This window comes from Xenopus tropicalis, chromosome 2 (assembly GCF_000004195.4).
Source record: "Xenopus tropicalis strain Nigerian chromosome 2, UCB_Xtro_10.0, whole genome shotgun sequence".
NCBI classification, from domain to species: Eukaryota; Metazoa; Chordata; class Amphibia; order Anura; family Pipidae; genus Xenopus; species Xenopus tropicalis.
In genome coordinates this window covers 135,651,947-135,673,981 of record NC_030678.2, presented here as the reverse complement: position 1 = coordinate 135,673,981, position 22,035 = coordinate 135,651,947, and the positions used below count along the sequence as shown (strand labels likewise).

The following is a 22,035-nucleotide window of genomic DNA, read 5'->3' as shown; positions in this document are numbered from 1 at the left end:
AACTAAATGGCCCCATGTGTAAATACCTTTGAAAAATATAAAGATTTATACATCTTTTTTAGTTTTCCAAAGGATTTTATTTATGGGTTTCATTGTTTGCTGTCTGACTAGAAGGCTATTAGATTTTTTTTTTTTTTTTTTTTTTAGAAAGAATATCACCTTAGATTCCTTAAATACAAGTGTAACAATAAAGAGCTTACCTCTCCTGTCAGATTTTACAAACTATTATCTGTGTTAGAATGATTTGCTCTAGAGCAGGGATCCCCAACTTTTTTTTTTTTTTTACCAGTGATACAATATTCAATTGTAAAAAGAGTTTGGGAGTAACACGAGCTAGGTAGCCCCAATGTGGACTGGCAGCACATCTGGTTTTAAGCAACCAAAACTTGCCACCAAGTCAGGAATTCAAAAATAAGCACCTGCTTGCGCATGCGCAGTTGGAGGCAGCAAGAAATCAGCTTCACCTGCGCATGCGTAAGCAGGGTCCATGTTGGCGGAGAGACCCAAAGTGTCTTCAGTTGCTAAGAAGATGTCGGGCAGGTATGCTGCTGCTCTACTCTGCATTTTTAGTTAGAGGTTAGCGATAGGGACAGCGTTTAAACTTAGGAACTATGCGGTGAGGGGGGGTGGTCAAGGCAGTGATAGCTAAGGAGGCTTTTAGCGCCCAGGGGTATAGTCCTCCTTTAAGCAAACACAGGGAGCTTCTAGGGCTGTTTACTCAGGTATGGTGTAGCTTTCTGCAGAATAAATATTTCATTCTATCTTGCACTATTGTGACTTATTTATTGTGATTTATTGGCAATAAAATACCAAAATGCCTTTCCTTCTCCTTTACAGAGATACACTAAAAAAACAACTCTTCAAAATATGAATGTACATTAAAAGTTATTTATTGGTCATGCTAATTGTTTTTCACTGATAGTGCTGCTTTTGTAAGTAATTGTTAAAGATCCCAATCCTAATCTCAAGGGGTCATCTTTTTTTTTTTCATTCTAAACTTGTCATGTAGTTGAGGTAAAGTAAGTGCAGATTGCCAATCAGTCATTCCCACTAGGTGTGGATATAATCAGGGCCGCCATCAGAAATCACGGGGCCCCTCACAAAAAAATTTTCTGGGCCCCCCTCCCACCAGTACAAAGGACTCACAGATATGAGACATTGGTAGCCAGCAGGGCCCCCCCTAATACATTGGTAGCCAGCAGGGCCCCCCCTAATACATTGGTAGCCAGCAGGGCCCCCTAACATTTAGCCAGCAGCGCCCCCCTAATGCATTGGTAGCCAGCTGTGCCCCCTGCCCCAGTACATTGGTAGCCAGCTGTGCCCCCCCAGTACATTTGGTAGCCAGCTGTGCCCCCCCAGTACATTGGTAGCCAGCTTAGCCCCCCTTCCCCAAGTACATTGGTAGCCAGCTGTGCCCCCCTTGCCCCAGTACATTGGTAGCCAGCTGTGCCCCCCTTCCCCCAGTACATTGGTAGCCAGCTGTGCCCCCCTTTCCCCAGTACATTGGTAGCCAGCTTTGCCCCCCTTCCCCAAGTACATTGGTAGCCAGCTGTGCCTCCCTTGCCCCAGTACATTGGAAGCCAGCTGTGCCCCCCCTTGCCCCAGTACATTGGTAGCCAGCTGTGCCCCCCTTCCCCCAGTACATTGGTAGCCAGCTTTGCCCCCTTCCCCAAGTACATTGGTAGCCAGCTGTGCCCCCCTTCCCCCAGTACATTGGTAGCCAGCTGTGCCCCCCTTCCCCCAGTACATTGGTAGCCAGCTGTGCCCCCCTTCCCCCAGTACATTGGTAGCCAGCTGTGCCCCCCTTCCCCCAGTACATTGGTAGCCAGCTGTGCCCCCCTTGCCCCAGTACATTGGTAGCCAGCTGTGCCCCCCTTGCCCCAGTACATTGGTAGCCAGCTGTGCCCCCCTTGCCCCAGTACATTGGTAGCCAGCTGTGCCCCCCTTGCCCCAGTACATTGGTAGCCAGCTGTGCCCCCCTTCCCCCAGTACATTGGTAGCCAGCAGCGGCGGCTTCGCGCTCCTCAGGCAAGGCCCTCCCTGCATGACACCTCGGCGCTTCTGAGTGCCGGCAGAAGACAGGCCCTTTTATAAGGTTGCGCCCCGTGCGTACTGGGGCGTGACCAATAGGATCACCCGCTGACCACCAATGACAGGGCCCGGAATCGATTTAAGGGGGCCCGAGCTACTAAGAAAACTTTAGCACGGCCGGGCCCCCTTTTAAAGTTAAAATCGTCCGGGCCTGGGACGGCTGTGCCCCCCTGATGGCGGCCCTGGATATAATCTCCTCTGATTGTACAGCCCCTAAACCATTTGGGACTGTTGTAACTAGGGCTTGTTTAGGTACAAGTGTTATGTACCACCTTTTCCTTAATTTTGAACGCTTGGGGATATTTTCTGAAGGGAGGGCCACATCTTGCAATAGAAAAATTGGTACATCAGCACACCCTTACCTCCTCCAACAGGTTAACTACTTGGTGCACGGCCCAGAGAGTCGGCACTCTCAGCAAAGTCCAGTAGAAATTATTTCAGCCGGCACAAAAAGTAAAGTGCAAGCGGGGCAAAACCCCTGCGTGTTCATTCAAAATGCAACGTTTCGGGGGCGTACCCCTTCGTCAGGCCTGACGAAGGGGTACGCCCCCGAAACGTTGCATTTTGAATGAACACGCAGATCCAAATCTTGACCATTTATCCAAAAAATTAAGGTCTGTAAGACTGACTCCTTTAATATAAGTACAAGGAATATCTGGCCCAAATCCCCAGAGTTCCAGTGCAGTTGCATGCACATATTTATAAATATATATATATACAGTATATATATATTGGATCCATTGCAACTTATGCATCATAGTTAATTTGGGTTGAAAAAAACAAAGTCAATCAAGGTTAACCCTCCTACTATCCCCGTTTAAAACTATATACATATACTATATACAAAGACTAAACTATATTGGATATTCTGCTTTTCTAAGGAATCATCCAAGCCTCTTTAAGGCATTAATAGAATCTGCTATCACAACATCACCCAACACGGCATTCCACAGCCTCACTACGAAGAACCACTAAAAGGTAAATTCCTCAAAAATAAATTAATATCATCATTTCCATATGCAAAAGATCCCTGCTATCTGTCTATAATGTGCTCTAATGTACTTGTAAACAGTAATAATGTCCCCTAGCAAGTGCCTTTTCTCCAGAGAGAACAATCCAACTAGGGTTACTACCCTGCTGGTATCTGGCCAGCCAAGCCGGTAACCCACTAGTTAGGCCCAGGCTGGATTTACAAATGTATTGCTGGTAAATTAGTTATACCCTACAAATCCCTCCCTTACCTGGCCCTCTCTGCTGATGGATTACCCCTTATAAGGCCAGACCTGCCTATACTCCCTCCGTTTCCCCACACCATGTGACACCCCAGCTTGCTCCCACAAGCCAAAGGCTGGTATAATAGTAAAGAGTTGGCAAACCTAACCCCAACCTTGACAGTCTCAACTCATATTTTAATAGTTCAATTCCTTTTACCAGTTCTGTACCAAAACTGAAGCAACAATCGTGTCTGGTTGCTTGCAAGTTGCAACAAAGGCAATTTCCCATTTTTGTGTTACAATGGTGTAACTTATGGCTCACAGCATTAATGACAGATTAGCATTCTTGTTTTCCAACTACTGCCATATGCAGGCTGGAGGTAATTCAAGGTTTCCTTAGCGCTGATGCATGCTGTTTCATAATAATCAGCAGAGTAGGCTGGGGGTTTGAGTCCCCTACAACTAAGTGCTAGCAGTGTGTATGAACGCTGGTACTTTTTTTTTTTTTTTTTTTTTTAAATGGCGCTCATGATGTTTTCCCTGGCAAGTTTGCGTAACAACCTTGATTATATTTGTGGCCTTCTATAGCTGGTCCACTAACGTAGCCTAACATCAAAGATTACATTTGCAAGGAAGTTTGAGGTGCAGTTTTTCCACATCAGTACAAATATCCTTTGAGGCAGCATATCAGAAAAAGGAGTTGTGAGATGTTGGATTATAGTGTAATGTTTTTTACTATGTTATATTATTAAACTGTTGTTTAGGTGGTTCGTGTCCTTTTCCAACATTGCAAACACATTCTTTACACAGATCTGAATTCAATCACCTGTTTACGCCAACACCGACAAACATACACAGTTCTTGCGAGAGAAAAAACCATCGCCTGTTTACGCCAACACCGAGTAACACGCACAGGTCTCGCGAGACTTTAAAAGGAAAGAGCGGAACGCGAGAAGTTGCACATAGGCCCGCGGTAGCTGACGTCATTGAGGAAGAACCATGGGACCAATAGGAAATCGTGTTATGGTGAGTGGGCGTGGTGTTTCGGGCGCTGTAGCAGTTTCCCCGTGTTGCTGGCCATAGAGGAAGGAGCGGTCAGGAAGGTAAAATGGCGGCTAGGCAATGTAGTGTGTTTATTCATGTTGTGAGATGGAGGAGCGGGAGCGTTTGTGGCGCATGGGAGAAGTAAAAGAAGAGTAATTGTAGCGCGGTGTTATCGTTGTAGAGACATTTGCCGGGGCGTGTAAACCATTGTACCGCGGTGTGGCTATTGGGAAGGCAGCACTACCTCACGAGGTGCAGGGCACGTTGTAAAATGAATTTGACTAACAATACACAAAGGCGGTGCCTTGCCATTACATAATCACTTAAGAACATACCTAGCAACATAAAGTATCCCGTCTGGAAACTAAATTCGCTGTGTTGCGTGGGTATTTTATAGATTTGCGGTTCTAGAGGGAAGGGAAGGTTGGTAGGCACCATTATACGCCTCTGGTAGTGGGGTGGGAAGGCACCATTATACGCCTCTGGTAGTGGGGTGGGAAGGCACCATTATACGCCTCTGGTAGTGGGGTGGGGAGGTACCATTATACGCCTCTGGTAGTGGGGTGGGAAGGTACCATTATACGCCTCTGGTAGTGGGGTGGGAAGGTACCATTATACGCCTCTGGTAGTGGGGTGGGAAGGTACCATTATACGCCTCTGGTAGTGGGGTGGGAAGGTACCATTATACGCCTCTGGTAGTGGGGTGGGAAGGCACCATTATACATCTGTGCTCACTAAAACTCACCCATTTATTGCATTGTGTTTCTGTGACGCACACATTTGTGCAGTTGGACACAGGGCTGATGCAATGGATTGGTGACCTTAGGTGCCCACTGACTCCATGTGTTACCAGCTGGGATGAAGAACTTTGAATGATCTGTTTACTTGCTAATGAACTTGCAATGGCTGTGCTTTCTGTAAATACACAGGTACTTTTTAATGCCTGCCTGTCGAGGATGATCCAACCTACAGCCATGTAGTCCACTAGTACAATTACTATGGTTTCATGTTTATTGCTTGCATTTATTCTTTTTTTTTTTTTTTTTTGGCTACAAAAACACTCAAGAAAATAGTTTTTTTGGTTCCAGTAGGCTTCAGTTAGAATCATTTACTTGAGGAAGTCCACCATATTATGTAGCATTTGTGTCATTGGGAACTGTGCTTCCTTTTCACTTGCTCAGCTACCAATGCACAATGTATCTTTTTTACTGTATTATTAGCAAATGTGAGGCCAGATTCAACTATCTGCATCTGACATTGAACCCTGCTGGGCTTCCTGTCACCTGACACAGAGCCTCATGTATGGGGCCCACAAATGCGATGCTCTAAGGCTAATTTCACACACTTCGTATTTTCATCAAGCCTAGTGCAGGCACCAGTAGGAGAATTTTACAGTACGCAACAGGTGGCATTAGTCTTAGTACCTTTTGCAGCAAGACCAATAATTACTAATATGAACATGCCTTATGCATCCCTTACTGCAGTCCAGCTGTTTTTTATGATAGAGTATATGTTTAAAACTCCAGATGTTAATATTTATATTTTTGTTTTACGTAAAGGCATACATGCTAATGTGTATGTATCCCCAACAACTGTTAAGATCTTTTCTCTTACTGTTTCTTTTAGAAATGAACAGGATTAGAATACATGTTTTGCCCACAAGTAGGGGACGATTGACTCCAGTCCCCAAAGCCAATGAAACACTATCCTGCTCTTTTACACACCGACCGTGCTCCCAGCCTCGCATAGAGGGTCATGACTTCTGCATCAAACATATCCTGGAAGATAGAAATGCTCCTTACAAGCAGTGCAGCTATATATCTACAAAGAATGGCCGTCGATGTTCCAATGCAGCTCCTAAACCTGATAAAAAGGATGGGTAAGGGACAACAGATGGCCAAATCAAACAAGTGTAATTGTATTACTCTGTCTGCAACAGTTAAGTTACTTATTATAATTGTAAAATTGTGTGACTATCCCCTGTTACCTGTGGCTCAAGTTAGGCAGGCCTATCATACACACATTACTAGTTGCCCTTTCCTATACAGCAACTTGTATTTTGATAATAATTTAAAAGAGAACTATACCTGTTAAATGAAAATAATAAAAAAAAAATTATACATATCTGAAAATATCGCCCCTTTTTTTTTACATCTTTTACCTTAAAGGAGAAGGAAAGGCTAAGTCACTTGGGGTGCCAAAATGTTACTTTAATTGCTTACCTTGTACCCTGGGCTGGTGCTCCTGTTCGGACAGAACCGCACCAGCCCGGGGTACCTGTAGCAAGCGCTTCCTCTTCCTTGTTCGCGCTTGCGCATGCGCAGCAGAGTGAAAAATTTTAACAAAAAAGTCGGCTTTTCACTCTAATGCGCATGCGCCGGCCCAGGGATTTTGCCGGCAGAGCAAACAGAAGAAGGAAGCGCTCGCTGCGGGTACCCCAGGCTGGTGTGTTTTTTTTTTTTTTCTAACAGGGGCACCAGCCCGGGGTACAAGGTAACTGATTAAAGTCACTTGGGGGCGCTTAACATTTTGGCACCCCCAAATGACTTAGCCTTTCCTTCTCCTTTAAACCACGATTTTGTGATGTTATGTGAGACACATCTCTCTCCATTTATTTGCTGATGTATCCTAGTACAGGTATGGGATCCCTTATCCGGAAACCCGTTATCCATAAAACTCCAAATTACGGAAAGTCTGTCTCCCATAGACTCCATTATAATCAAATAATTGAGAATTTTAAAACTGATTTCCTTTTTCTCTGTAATAATAAAACTGTATCTTGTAATCAATCCCAACTAAGATATAAATAATCCTCATGCAAAATAATTCTATTGGGTTTAAATAATGTTTCATTGATTTTTATTTTTTTAGACTTAAGGTATGTAGATCCAAATTACGGAAAGGCCCCTTATCCGGAATACCCTTGGTCCTGAGCATTTTGGATAACTGGTCCTATACCTGTGTACATGCTTGCCCATGGCTTGTGTGTGAGCACAGTGCTTTATGACCCAAAAAGATGGACTTTAGTACTTAAATAGCAGTGTTTCAATATTCACTGGAAAATACTTGTTGTTAATGATATATACCCTTTGAGAGGGTCAGGCTTGTGCCACATGGGGCTGATTCTTGGCCTGTGGAAAAACACATGCTGAGTATCAGCCCCTACACAGGCACCAGCTTTCTACCTTGCTGATGCACTGGATATTGGCTGGAAATGCGAAAAACATTTTTTGGCTGATATCCGCCACATCTGCCTGAGGTGCAGGCAAGGTAGCAGGCTGGTACCAGAGTAGGGGCTGATTCTCCGGGCTACTGGCCCAGAACCTTTATTGCTGTGAATGGATTGAAATATGCTACAGCCTAAATGCAAGGTGATACTCTCTCCAATCAGGCAAAGCAACTCCACTCTAATAAAGAAACTGTATTAGGTCAGGAAAAAGGTCCCTGGCGAAGCATTTTTTTTAGTATTGGAGTCTGGTCAATAGAACGCCTAGCAGCAGTTGCCATATATTATATTTTTAGTTGAGGCATTCTCTAGAAACCAAATGAGCAGCACCGCCTACTGGAAATTTTTTTTTAAAGTTATAGAGAAATAGTCCTGAAAGCTAATGGGATTGATCTGTATATTTGCCTTCTAAATGTTTATTATATAGTGGTGGCCTTTAGATCCAGATGACATGCGCATGTTACTACATTCCCTTTTACACAGATTACCTAGAGCAGTGCTGTCCAACTTCTACGGTGCCGAGGGCCGGAATTTCTCTAGCATACATGGTGGAGGGCCGCTAATGGAAGCCAGTTTTGACCACTCCCCTTTTTGAAACCACACCCACTTCAAACCACACCAAAATCCCAAATGCTTGGTCCTTACTGTGGGGATATCAACCATCATTCATATGTGAAAGAATTATGTCATATTAAGATATACCCTTAAAGTCCATATGCCTCCTCCTCCCCTGTGGATAGCAGAGCAACCCCAGTACATAATTACACACCTTTGGGACCATTTAATAGCTATTTCCAACTGCTAACAAACTCCCACAACAAACCCCTGCCAGGTTCACCTCCCACAAGAATAGAGATTTAAGGCTAATGCCCCACAGAGAGATTAACTGCCATGCCATTGCAATGAATTTCTGCTACAGCAGATAACTTATCTCCGAAATGCCTTTCGAGCGGCAACATTTGAATTGCCTGTGGGAAGGTATAAGCAGTGCTTTGTTTTTCAAAGTTGCCTGCAGGAGGAAATTTTTGTGCAACTTTCTTAAAACAAAGTGACGCGTATGCCTTTATACCAGTGGTTCACTTTGGAAGGGTATTTTGGGGTAAATAGTCGCCTGTGGCAGCAAAGATTTGTTGCGGTGACTAATCTCTCCGTGGGGCATTAGCCTAAAGGTGGCCATACATGGGCCGATTGTAGCTGCCGATATCGGTCCCTTAGACCCGTGTAGGGGCACAAACGAGGGGCCTGCCCGACCGACATCTAGCCTGAAATCATTCAGATATCAATCAGGCAGGTTAAAAAATGTAGTCAGATCGGGGACCGCATCGATTTGACTTCGCCTATACCTGTTATTCTAATTTGTAAGTTTGGCCCCACGACCGAATTAGCCTGGATTCGCCTGATATCGCCCACCCGTAGGTGGGGGATATCGGTAGAAGATCCGCTCGCTTGGCTTGGCGAAAGTGAGCGGATCTGAAGGTATATGGCCACCTTAAGACTGTCTATATTGTCTCTTGTCCACTTGACTTCCTTGATTTCTAGCTTCTTGAACCCTTAACTTACAGTACTATGTTGGAGCTTAAAGGAAAAGTAACACTAACATTTTTTTTAAGTAAAAAAATCTGTTCTACCTGCTCCAATAATTGCCCTATCCTGCAAACCACTTAGTATTTTGAATGCTTTGTTAGAAAATACCTGCTAAAACTTGGCTTTCGGTCATTTGAAATAAGGTGATATGGCGAAGGAAGGAGCAGCATCCACTATGCGACGATCGATTGAGCAAGCCTAGTACAGAAGAAAGGCTAGGCTAGATCAATTGATCATTGCATAGTGGATGCTGCTCCTTCCTTCGCCGTATTGCCTTATTTCAAATGACCGGAAGTTTTAGCAGGTATTTTCTAATAAAGCATTCAAAATACTAAGTGGTTTGCAGGATAGGGCAATTATTGGGGCAGGGTAGAATACATTTTTTTTACTTAAATTTTAGTGTTATTTTTCTTTTAAGAGGTCAAACAGGGAAAACTGAAGACACTGTGTGTTTGGTTTTTTAAAGGTGGATAATTATATTACCAGTGCACAGATAACATGCTGAGTGGGTGTCTGGGCACTGGGAATCTAATCTGCTTTGCAAAGCTCAATCATGAGTAGCTTTTGTTTCCCTGTTTTTCCTGTTTAGCTCAGGAAATAAAACAAAACATTGATTGCTCATGATTAAATCAAGAGACAAAGTATGATCAGCACAAACAATATTTATTGCATTCACATTAAACAAGGGGGTATACTGCTTTTTATCAAAATAAATGCTTCAAAAATGAATATTTTATGTTTTGTTAGTTTTTGTGTTATGATATGTAATATGTACTTTTATAATTAGTAATTTCTTGTTCTACAATATTGGCAGGGTTTCATTCTGTGCAGAGCATGCGCGTCGGAATGCATTAGCACTCCAAGCTCAAATAAAGAAATCAAACCCAGGACCGACTAGTGAGTCTCTGTTGTATCAGCTGAATACATATGCCCGGAGTGAGCTGGGCTCTCAGATACAGGAAAGCAGCAGAAGTGAAGCCTGCAGGATTCTTGGTGTGTTCACATTTGTGTGTTATTTTTTTTTTGCTTTGTTTTTTCTTCTATACTCATCACTGCTGTTTTTTTTAATAACATAGTGAAGTTAATATGAATAAGAAAGCTGAGTTACCAAAATGTTTTGTAACTGATTTAAAGGATGTCTTATTTCTACTATTATTTAATGAAAATGTAGACTGTGGGCAGCCCATGTGCATAGGCAACCACTGCCCTGTAGGCTAGTGCCACACGGGGCGGATTCTCTTGGAGTGATATCTTCCTCCTCCCAGCAGCCAATCAGCAGAACAATGGGAAGGGAGCAAGATAGCAGCTCCCAGTAGAAATCAGAATAGCACTCAATAGCTAGAAATCCAAGTCCGTCTTGGGACTCCTCCAGTTCCATGGGAGTTGGAGAGACAATAGGTTACTTGAAAGCAGTTCTGATGTATAGCACTGGCTCCTTCTAAAAGCACAGACTCGGACACAATGCACTGAGATGGCACCTACACACTAATATTACGACTAAACAAAATTACATTTGTTGGTTCAAGAATAAAATTTTAAATGGTAGTGAATTATTTTCAATATAAACAGAGTAATTTAGAAAAAAAAAAAAAAAGTATACCATCAAAATCATGACACTATCCCTTTAAATAAACCAAAGCACCTTAAACGCTGCAGTATAAGACTACATGCATGTATAAAGTTGTGTATTGATTTTAGGCAAATATGATGCGGTAGAGGAGATTTATTGTGGACGACTAATCTTTGTATCTCATTTCCCCTATGGTTCCCTAAATAGCTGTAATCAGTGTCTAACTTTGTCCCCTTACCACTGTCACTTCATCTCCACGGCTAATAACCCAAACATATACTGGTCAAAAACACACATGTAATAGTCTTATTTTTTCTGACCAGATGAAGACAGCTTGAGTGAAAGTGACCAAGACACTGTAACAGTTGATCAAACATGGAGGGGAGATCTCGACAGCGAGGCAGACAGCCTGGACAGTGACCAGGAGGACCCATTAAAGTAAGCAAGAACATGTTCTCTGTCAAGGCTATTAACTTGGTAAGACTGGAATAAAATGTGTTTTCCCACACAGTGTTCTCCCACATCAAAGAAAATGCCACCTGTGAAATTACCCACAGTGGAACATCTATGTTTGATTTAATTTCCCCTTGGATTTGTCTAATGGAAATATTAGAAGTTATTACTGGTTTATCCTTTAGTTATGTGCAGTAGCTACTCTTCACTTCCTGCTTTTACTCCAAATGAGTGTAATAATAGTAAGTAGGCTAAACATTTCTGCAAGGATATGGTGATTCCATTAATCTTTAATGCTAAGGTGCGGTACATCCAAATACTTCCCAAATCCTGTTGCTTTCATCTGCGCAAATTTGCCCAAATGCAACCTTACCCTCTGCTTAGATACAACTAAAACACAGTCTCTTATTTCCCGCTTTTACTGCTCCCCATCAGCGTTCCCATATGCATATTGCTTCACTGTCTCCCAGTCTTCTCTCAAATCTAATTCACATTACTAAAACTTATATTCAAGGTCCTTAACTGTGAAGCACCTCCCAATATTTCATCTGATCTCAAAATATACCCCGTCTTCACCCCATTCCTACCTCTCTACCTCTCCTACCTAACTTTCTTTTAAACCTTCTTTTTCCTGTAGTGTTGAGAGCAAAAATGTGTACTTTAGCAGCATTGCCTGTGTGAATAGTCTTAGTCAAATATACTGAAAGAGCCAGAGCAATATGTTTTTACTATTGTTGCTACATCAGTGTCATATAGTTTGTAGTTGCAAGGTGTAGGCTTGTGTTTCAGTAGGATTTGGGCATTATAACCCTTTAAGGAAACAAAAACTGGATGACTCTTCGATGGAATTACATAGAACAGCATTTGTTACTGCAAAGACATATGGAATGTGGTTTAATACTGCATCTTCATGCAGCCAACACAGTCCCCGTCATCTTGTAGCAAATTATCCATCTAGTCAAACCAAGAAATAAGACAAGACCTTACTCACATCAGTTTCTGATGATGCTTGCGTTAATTTCAGACATGCTGGAGTATACACAGCTGAAGAGGTAACTTTGATCATGCGAGAAAAGCTAATTCGCCTGCAGTCCCTGTATATTGATCAGTTCAAGAGATTGCAGCACTTGCTGAAAGAGAAGAAAAGGAACTACTTGCACACTCTGAAAACAGAACATGAAACTGTTGGTATGTTAATTGAAAAATAATATAAATAAATATGAAAAATTAATTTAAAAGTTAGGTGTGGTGTGTCACTGCTAGCATTACAAGAGTGGGATTGTAAGAAGCATCCTACTAAGTGTAGCTGCATTATACGCAACATTGTCTGACAAGGCACAGTAAGGTAGGAAGAAGACCGTGCAGGATTATTTTGTTTTTTCCTTCATTTCTGAAAGTGATAGTTGCTTTTTATGGTTGCATGTAAAAGTATTTACATTTTTTTTTTCAAGAGGCTCAACTGCAAATTCCATATATTTATTGAATAGCTTGTAGCAGTTCCGAAGACCTCATTGGGCTCATGTTCTGGCAGCTGCTTTGGCACTCTTCTCTACGTTAGTCCTCTGACCATGTTCCAATGCTTCAATAAGTTTTTCCTTGCCCATGCCATTATATGTTTGCTCACATTTATTTCCTAATTTAAGCAACTCTTCAGTTTTATATTAGTAGTAATATTACAGGCAAGACAGAAGAACTAAAAAGAGCCTTCTGCTATTTTTCTGCAACTCTGATATTTATTGTAAAAAATGCCAACAGAAAGATTGCTATTTGGCAGAAAAATATGGAGAAAGTCAATCCTTAGTTTTTTAAGCACTAAGGTTTGCACTAAACCCTTTTACCTATTCTTGAGAAAAGCCTTTGCACTGTTTATGTAGTTGTCATCAATTATAAAATCTTGCTGTCATATTTTGCTTTTAGATTAACAGTGGCATAAATGACAGGAGTATTTAGATGCACCGATATGGCTAATTGAGCTAAGCTTGGAATGAAAGGTTTCTTTCACTTTCTGATCACAGTTGTACTGTCCTTCTGTCAGGGAGCAGTCTCCTAACTGGTTCAGAGGGACTTACCTTTAAGGAGCGCGAGTGTCTCAGAAGGTTGAAAGCATTGCGAAGATACCGAAAACGCTATGGGGTGGAGGCTCTTCTTCATCGCCAGTTAAAAGAGCGGCGCATGTTAGCTTCTGAAGGTGCATCTCAGCAGTTAAGTAGTTTTTACTTGTTAAATACTCAATGGTGCTAAATGTTGTAAAATTTAGAGGTCAGTCAAACAACTGCACCAGATATAATCTTTATTGTTAATCAGTTTAGAAAAACATTTGCAATTCTCTGCATTTTTGTTGCTTTTGGCATAAAATTATCACTTAACACTTCATGGTTTGGAATTTTACTGAGCATGTGTTTGATTTACACCGCAGGTGTTAATTGTAAGACAAGTGTACCCTTAGGGCCATATTTATTTATTTTATTTCTAAATACACCACACATTTTATATAGGAAATCAAAACAAATGAAAGGTAGGCTGAGGTAGAAATCTTACCTGTATCAAATAAGGGTCCGGGTGCTCATGCCCCAGACCTTCATCATAAGGGAGCCAATCTAGGAAATCAAAACAAATGAAAGGCAGGCACTCCGGAACTCAAAAAAGGTGTTTATAGTAGCTCAAAATTGTTGAAGTAAAAACAAAAAGTTTATTAACACTTAATGCTTATAAAGCCTCTCTTTATAAGCATTATGTTTAAGTGTTAATACACTTTCTGTTTTTACTTCAACAGTTTTGAGCTACTATAAACATCTTTTTTGAGTTCCGGAGTGCCTGCCTTTCATTTGTTTTGATTTCCTAGATTGGCTCCCTTAAGCTGAAGGTCTGGGGCATGAGCACCCAAACCTTTATTTGATACAGGTAGGATTTCTACCTCAGCTACTTAGTTTATGTGACTTTATTGATTCCACACATTTTATATGTATAATTAATTTTGGCAAATTTCTAGCCTAGCATAAATTCTGGTGCAAACATAATTGTTAGCATTCATGTAACTTTGTTTAATAGCATTTATACAGCTCTTCACTGCTTCTTCCCACTGACTTTGACTGGCATTAAAAAAAAAAAAAAAAAGAAAGAAAATGCACACTTATAACTACAGGTATGGGACCCTTTATCCAGAATGCTTGGGACCTGGGGTTTTCCGGATAAGGGATCTTTTCGTAAATTTGGATCTCCATAACTTAAGTCTGCTAAAAATCGTTTCGATATTAATTACACCCAATAGGCTTGTTTTGCCTTTAATAAGGATTAATTATACCTTAGTTGGGATCAAGTACAAGGTACTGTTATATTATTACAGAGAAAAAGCAAATCATTTTTAAAAATTAGAATTATTTGCTTATAATGGAGTCTATGGGAGATGGCCTTTCCGTAATTCAGAGCTTTCTGGATAACAGGTTTCCGGATAAGTGATCATATACCCTGTACTATAATTTGCTGCTTATTTCTCTTGCCTCTCTTTGACTGATTCAAGGACTAAAGGGGGTGGAACAATTCTTTTAGATAGTGACCACTTTCGTGTAGCTTTAGCACTATAAACAAACGCATTTATACAGTATTTCTGACACTTGCACTTTAATTGGTAACCTAATGGTAGTGGTAATCCTATTGCATTTGTTTCACCAGTTGTTATACTAAATTCAAATGTTGCAAGCATTATTTTATTTTAATTTTTTTTACATGCCACATTTTCCCTTTATAATACAGTTTCTCTTTTGGACCCCATTTTAAGTCAGAAAATTTTGAGTCAGGTTTGATGTTAAAAAAAAAAAAAAAAAAAAAAATCTTAAAAATTTGTTGAATTCACAAAAAATAAGTCAAAACCTAGGAGAAACAAATTTTAGAAATGTTATGTAGTCCCCAAAGTAGCATTGGTATACTTGTCAACAAATGAACTTGTTTTGAAACATATTTTTGAAGATAAAACAAGGCTTAGTCCGTGTTCTTTACTGTAGAAATAATCTCTGCTTCTTACATGCAGGCTCACACAACCCGCTCCAGTCAGAGGTGCATGGCATTCATTGATGATGTGCGCTGTTCTAACTCTTGTCTCCCCATGACAAGACACTGCGTTTCTCGTATCCTTTGGGGGAAATGTAATTTAAACGGGACTTTTTCTTAATTGTATATCCACTTGATATCAGATTGTATTCATTGTTACCAATGGCCCTGAATCAAGGCTGGCTGCTTGTTGTAGCTGTGAGTTTCAAACAGGAGCCTAAATCAAATTCTTCTTGTGGTCTGTTGGCTGTGCCATTGCAATAGGGCCCATCCTATTCAGTTGGAAGAAACAAGCTATGATAAAGAAAGGGCTTATTATATTCAGTTGTTCCCAAGTTTTTTTCTTTTTCTTACTATATATGCACAAACTAAAGTTACTCCTACTAGTCATATGTGCTAAAACAATGAACAAGCTATTGTAATGTGAAGTAAAGGTATAGTATAAAGAGGAGATATTGGTGCAAATAGGTTTTAATTTCCTCTCAAAGACATGACATAAACAAAATATAAACACACCATCCATATGATGATACAAATAAGAGGTGTAATGTTTAGCAAAATATAGACGCTCATCAATTGTAAGCACCAGTCAGTGGGTATGATTAACTAAGCAACATTAGGCAGTCATTTTGTGTCTAATGGGACGCCTTTCTCCTATAAATATGCAGACTTTTATGTAGTTTAGTCCCTTCCTTCTAACTTGTGAGGTTTGTGCCAATGAAATGCCTCTTGCAGTGTTTAACAGCCTATTGTGCATATGTTTGGAAATGTATTATTCATACTTATTGCTTTGCAGCACTTCTGACACTAGAGGGCAACATTTAAAACCTTTCTGTGTATGCTTGGGACAAGGGTAGTAAAATCAAGTATTAGCAAATCCTGCCCTTGGTTTTCAGCAGTGTCTGCAAATAGCACAACTGCTATTTATTCTTTAGAAGTAGGGTGGAGGGAGTGCCAGATACAGGGTGCTGTGTGCACCAGGGCCCTCCGAATATTTTTTGCCGGGAAGGGGGGTGGTCGGGGGTCAGGCACTCTATTGTTATCCACTGCTTTTGAGGTCCATGTTCCAATTTTTTTTTTTAGTTTTCTTTATCTTCCATATAATCAGATATATGTCAGGACAGCAGTCAAGTTCTATTCAAGCTGTGCTCAGGCTCAGAAGATGTAGCCTGTAATAAGCCGGTTCCTTTAAGCCTTTCTGAAGAACCCTGCTGTCTGTTACATTACCGCTTACCATCCCCAATGTACAAGGCAGAACCAGTGCTGCCCGTGCCAGAGCCCATGGATGTGACTCCTGTAGAACTTTACCTTAGCACTGCGGAGCTGCAGCCCACGGAAAATTTACCCTTAGAATTCAGTGATGTAAGTATCTGTGCATTATTTTTGCTGTCCTGTCATTAACAAAGTTTTCTTAATTTCAGGCTCTGATCTGATATTTTCCCTGTTTTCCACAGGACCTTGATGTTGTAGGGGATGGAATGCAGTTCCCACCATCTCCTCTTCTATTTGACCCTTCTGCTGACATTTCAAGGCCACTAGACTCACAGGAGTATGAAAAGCACAGGACCATGGCAAGCCACTTGCTTCTGACAGCAGATTCATTAGTAGGGTCTGCAGGACAGGTAAGCATCTCATGTATATATACTCTTTTAACAATATCTGCATTAACTCTATAAATCTGTGTTGTGTTTTTAGGGGGGATTTTATTGCTTAGATGAAGTACAAAAACTACACTAAAAAAAAAAGTTACACAACTGTTTTTTGTTTTTTTAATTTCTTTAGATAATCTCAAGTGCTGTTTTGCCAAAGTAAATGGGTGTTGGTCTCATTAATTTATATCAGAACATTACAAAAGATAATCATTTGCAAGTACTGAAAGTGGCATCCATAGAGTGCCCGTTGAAAGAACTGGGCAGTGAATCTTAAAATCTGTAAACTGCATGGTCATATCATTTAAGTGTTGTGCCATCCAGCTGATATGCACATTTGGTGGCCGCATAGTCTGTTATAAGGCAGCGGTTATGCACCCTAGCTTGGGTCAGTTCTCCAGTTTGAGTGCCTATGGCCAGTAAAATTTACCAAGCACAAATCATAGTTAAATGTAAAACACAGAAGTACTCCACACACTGTTCTATGATTATTTTAAACTTGCCCTGTCCAGGGGGGAAAAAGTATTGATGTGTGGCCATCTTACTTACCTTTCCTAGTCGTGCTTTTTGAAAGGTGTATTTTATTAAGTTTTCATACAAACAAAACACAAAATAACACATTTAACAGTGCAATGAGAAAGATGCATTAGTCCTAGTCGTGCTTAGTGCCAGGCTTAGATTAAGATCCCAAGCCTGTACTTTTTGTTCTACCTACACTTCTTTCTTTTTAACAGGCCGCTATACCCTCTGTCAAGTTAATGACGCACAGGACATTGTCCAGGTGGTTCACAAACCCCTTTGCCTAATGTGGTTCCTATTCACCTCAGTGGGAAACTTGTAGTAGTCCACACACTTATTTGTATGAATGCCTCTTAGCATTTTCAGGCCAAAAAGCGCTTACATCTGCCCTCCCTTTTGTTTCCAGTTTAGATAAATAGGAACCGCAGTAGTCCGTTACGGGAGTTATCCATTCAGTTTAAAGCAATATTGGCCTAAAGGTTACAGAAAGAAATATTTCAGGTAGTCTCTGCTGAAGAGGGTGCTCTGTTCACAAGTAATACACACGCGCATATTAAACAGTTACTTTTTATCCCTTGAATAATCTGGCCCTAAATCAAGGCTGGTGGCTTGTTGTGGCAACTGGCTTCAAGCAGGCGCCTATATAAAGCTCTTCTCGTGGTCTGTTGGCTGCTCATGTTTACACTGTGGCCCAGCCAATTCAGTTGGAAGAAACACTGGTGTGAGGGGTTAGTGGTGCAAATGGAGTCGGAGGATATGTTCTAAACTGGGTTTTTCTGTTTCAGGGTCAGGTTCAGACCGCAGCAGCCTCCTCTTTGCATCTTACAGACAATGCCACAGAAAGCTCTTTGTCTACACCCAATGGAAACGCTGATGCCTCATTTGTCAGCTAAATTTTAGGACTGTTTTAATCAAGTTTTATATGCTTAATTTTCTTACCAGCATTATCAAAGGAAAGACTACCAGGCTGCCTCAATCTACATTGCCTTATTCCTTATGGAGCTTTCGTTGCTTTAATGTTACTTCAGAAACTTGCATGTATTTAACAAAAACATGGAGAGAACCAAGAACCTGCTCTTTTGTTTTCTATGTAATAATATATATGTGTGTGTGTGTATTATACACATATTATACATAAATGCAGAAATTGTCTCTGTTAAAAGGAAAAGTTTACCTTAATTTGTATTTTTGCACCATCCAGTTTGGCATTTAACCACCTAACTGCAACTGCTTAGTAAGGCACTGGAGGCTGTGTATCCGCACAGCTTTAAGTACAAATAAAGCTCAATAAAATGAGTGTAGATATGATAAACTGTAAAATCTTGTGGGGTTTTTTTTTTTTTTTGCTTCTGTTTTTGCCTATTTCTCCAAACTAGAGTACAAATACTAGGCGTTTAGCTGGTTCCTGCAGCTCCCATTTGCCATGGATTGTGCATACTCCTCTCACTCCTCCCTCATTTAGTAACTGCTGTAGCTGGAAAAATTACCAAGTCCTCCCTCTAAGCCGAACGAAGCCCTGGACATTTGTGCAGTAGAGCGAGTTTGTTCCTTGTGCATTACTTTCTGTGTGTTTGAGTTGTATAGGCATGTGTCGGTATTACCAGTGAATATAAACATTTTTCATTTTTGTGCCGTTGTGCTTTTGTCTTCAGTGTTTTTTGCCTTAGTTTGTCCCTATCATGTAAACTTTGCGAAGTCAAATGCCCCACAGTATTCCTAGCTTTTACTTTTTGAAAAGTTCAACTTCACCACTGCCAAAATGAAGGTTATGTGGTGTTCATTCCTTGTTGTATTATTTAAATGCTCAGACATGCATGCAGACTGCCCCAATACCCGTAGTAGATGTGAATGGTGGGTAAAGCCTAGTGAAGCTTAATTGAAGCCTTTCGGTTTGTCACTTATTCTAGTGGTGCTTTTGTGCACCAAGTTACTATGGAAGGTAGCTACAGAGGCTGCTCACATCTGGATAAGCAATAGTTTGCATAATAGGATAAGACACAGATTTGACCTGTTTAGGCAAACTAACATAGGGGCAATCTGTTATTAACCCCTAGAGGTTGTAACAGTCAAAAAACAGATGTAGGACTCGGTAAGCAACACAGAACATGTGCACAACAGAAACCGTTACCCGCAAGTTACATATAATGGACAAATATACCCATTGATCTTTCTTTTATAGAAATGCCTAGACAGGTTTCTTCTTAACTGACCATTAGATAATACCCTAGGGGGAAGCAGTCCTATAGTTTTTTCAGTTGGCCAATAAAGTTTACAGCTTGCCATTTGGGAAGATACTCAAAGATGTGCAACTGGAGCTTGGATCTAGGGTTTGTTCGTGAAAGTAAGGCCGGGGCAATGGAAATGTAACGCCAAAGCTTGCGTGTATGAATAAAATACCTCAAAGAGACTACACATAAACTGCCCTAATGATAGTCTGCGCATAAAGAGGCTGGGGCTCATTTATAATCACTGGGCAAATTTGAACTTGGGCAGTAACCCATTGCAACCAATAAGCAGTTAGATTTAGTGCAAGTTAAACACTAAAAACAAACATCTGACTGGTTGCTGTATGTTATTGCCCAGATACAAATTTACCCAGCATTTATAAATGACCCCCACTAAGTCTGCTCTTGCCATACAATGCTGCCGCTGCCTTGCTTTCATAATTAGAGCATTCTGTGCCAGAGGTGAATGCTGCACTGCTGTAAATGTTTTATGTGAAGGAATAACATTTGCATGGATGTATAATCTACAGTCAAGGCAAATTAACATCATGACCACGCAGCAGCTTATGGAAAAGGAAACATAGCCTCTAGAAAGTGTTGGGTTTTTTTTTTTTTTTTGCTTTAAAACCCACTTTTAGAAGTCTGACATTTGGTCCAACTCTGTATCAAACCATAAGCCATAGTTCCGCAATATGTAGATAGGGCTGAAAACATGTATGCACCTGAAATCTCACATCTAGAAGTGATAGCTGAGCTGACCATGTGAACATGTTGGCGTCTCATACACTTACAGTTTTCAAAGGCCTAGACATTGCATATTTCTGAGTCCAAGGACAGATGGAGAAAGTAAAGTGAAAGAACTCCATTTGCCAAGCTGTATTATACAAAACCATCTTTTTAAAAGAAAGTTTAAAGGACGTGTAAACCCCACATACAAATGTAATTAGTAAACAGCCTGTTTGAAATCTTTCAATACCTGCCACACTGGTTGTTCAGAGGTTAATAGTAAGGCTGCAACATCTCCTTAATCACCAAGGGGCGTATTTATTATGCTGTGTAAAAATTCGCTGAAAAAATGGAGTAAAAAGCTGTGTAAAATAAATGGAAAAGATAATAATAAAAATAATAAGTATGCCCCTTAGAGTTCTGTTTCCTCCTGAAACCCACTCAGCCCCCTCCCTTGGGAATTTGCTTTGGCTGTTGGCTTGTGGGCAGGCTCAGTTGTTCTAAGCTCAGATAACTAAACACGCCCCCCCCAGTCTAGCAGCCAGTAAAGAGATGGCATTGCTGGTTCCCATAGAAACTCCGCTCTAGTTGTCTGCTTCAATTTTTTTCTCCTGAGCTCAGCTTTACCATTACAGTGCTCAAACAAAGCAGAACTTTTATCAAAGACAGTTGTGCCTGTGTGAGCCTGTATTCAGCAACTTGTTTCAGTATACTACAAGCTGGGAAATACTAAAACCTGACCAGTTGCCATTGGCAATTGCGTTTTAATATCAATATATACCAGCATATGTACATCTATAACAACTAAAATGCCTCCTTGTATGTTAAAATCCATCTATTTCCAAAATAGACTTCAGGAGCCCTTTTGGCATCACTACCATTCAGTCACTTTCAGAGGGTGAGCCATGTAAGCAGAATGTGTGCAGCTTCTGGGTGGGATGCAAGGAGCGTGGTCACCTTTTTGAAAAAATTCTGCCTTAATCGACCATGAGCCACAAGGGTTTGCTGGGTAGGGATGAGGTGGCAAGGTGACAAAGGCAGAGCTGGAAGCAGGTATTGGGGCATATCCAGGGTGGGCTGAGGGTGGAACTACAGGTAACTACAGTTTTATAGGTACATACATTGCTGGCAAATTTGTAATACTAGCCCTGGCCTAGGCTTCTATTTTACTGCTAGGCCAGTGAAATACCAGCCAGATAGAAATACCAACCATATGTGAGTGTTTGCCCTGGCCAGGAGCTGCAAAGAGACAAGCACACTGAGTGCCAGTCAGGCTAAAGGAAGTTCTGTTTGCAAAGTCCAGTTGCCCAATTCAAGGATGTCTGATCCAGAATTTACCCTCCTTATCTGAAAAACAGGCTTTGCTATTTTGTTGAAAAAGGTCAATCAGCTATATTTCAGCTATTAAACATGCCACTGTCCTTAGCGATCATTTATAAATGGGATATTGTGAGAAAGCTTTCAGCGGGTTCCCTAAGCAGCTTGTGCAGATAAGCAGTATTATCTATTCTGTTTCACCATGGGAGTGCAGCACTGACACTGGCAGGCCCGGGCAGGTTACTTTGCTTTGTGCATTCACTACTGACATCTGTACAAGGCATTAAAAACAAGCGGGCCGTGACGTTCCAGTTGCAAGAGCTAAGGGAATCTCAAACATTTGTTATACCCCTAAATAATGCATACCACCAAC

The 22,035-nt window shown here is 41.0% G+C and overlaps 1 protein-coding gene and 2 non-coding genes across 7 annotated transcripts; all 3 read left to right on the top strand.

Annotated features, from left to right (window-relative positions):
* Positions 1-4,240: 4,240 nt before the first annotated feature.
* On the top strand, positions 4,241-19,026 carry kansl2 (KAT8 regulatory NSL complex subunit 2). 5 transcript variants are annotated; one of them, XM_012956314.3, is made up of 10 exons: positions 4,241-4,331; positions 5,976-6,228; positions 9,974-10,152; positions 11,053-11,167; positions 12,207-12,370; positions 13,218-13,384; positions 15,207-15,303; positions 16,335-16,588; positions 16,681-16,848; positions 18,180-19,026. In XM_012956314.3, the coding sequence occupies exons 2-10, from the start codon at positions 5,978-5,980 to the stop codon at positions 18,285-18,287; spliced, it is 1,503 nt and encodes a 500-aa protein (XP_012811768.1). In that variant the 5' UTR covers positions 4,241-4,331; positions 5,976-5,977; the 3' UTR covers positions 18,288-19,026.
* Positions 15,389-15,521, top strand: LOC116409385. Its single transcript, XR_004221826.1, has one exon. It is a non-coding gene; the product is annotated as a small nucleolar RNA SNORA2/SNORA34 family (small nucleolar RNA).
* LOC116409386 lies at positions 17,979-18,113 on the top strand. Its single transcript, XR_004221827.1, has one exon. It is a non-coding gene; the product is annotated as a small nucleolar RNA SNORA2/SNORA34 family (small nucleolar RNA).
* Positions 19,027-22,035: the final 3,009 nt, after the last annotated feature.

Coding starts and splice junctions, on each gene's coding strand:
- kansl2 (XM_012956314.3), top strand. CDS start 5,978: ATGAACAGGATTAGAATACATGTTTTGCCCACAAGTAGGGGACGATTG. Junction 11,168..12,206: donor GACCAGGAGGACCCATTAAA/GTAAGCAAGAAC, acceptor CGTTAATTTCAG/ACATGCTGGAGTATACACAG. Junction 12,371..13,217: donor AACAGAACATGAAACTGTTG/GTATGTTAATTG, acceptor TCCTTCTGTCAG/GGAGCAGTCTCCTAACTGGT.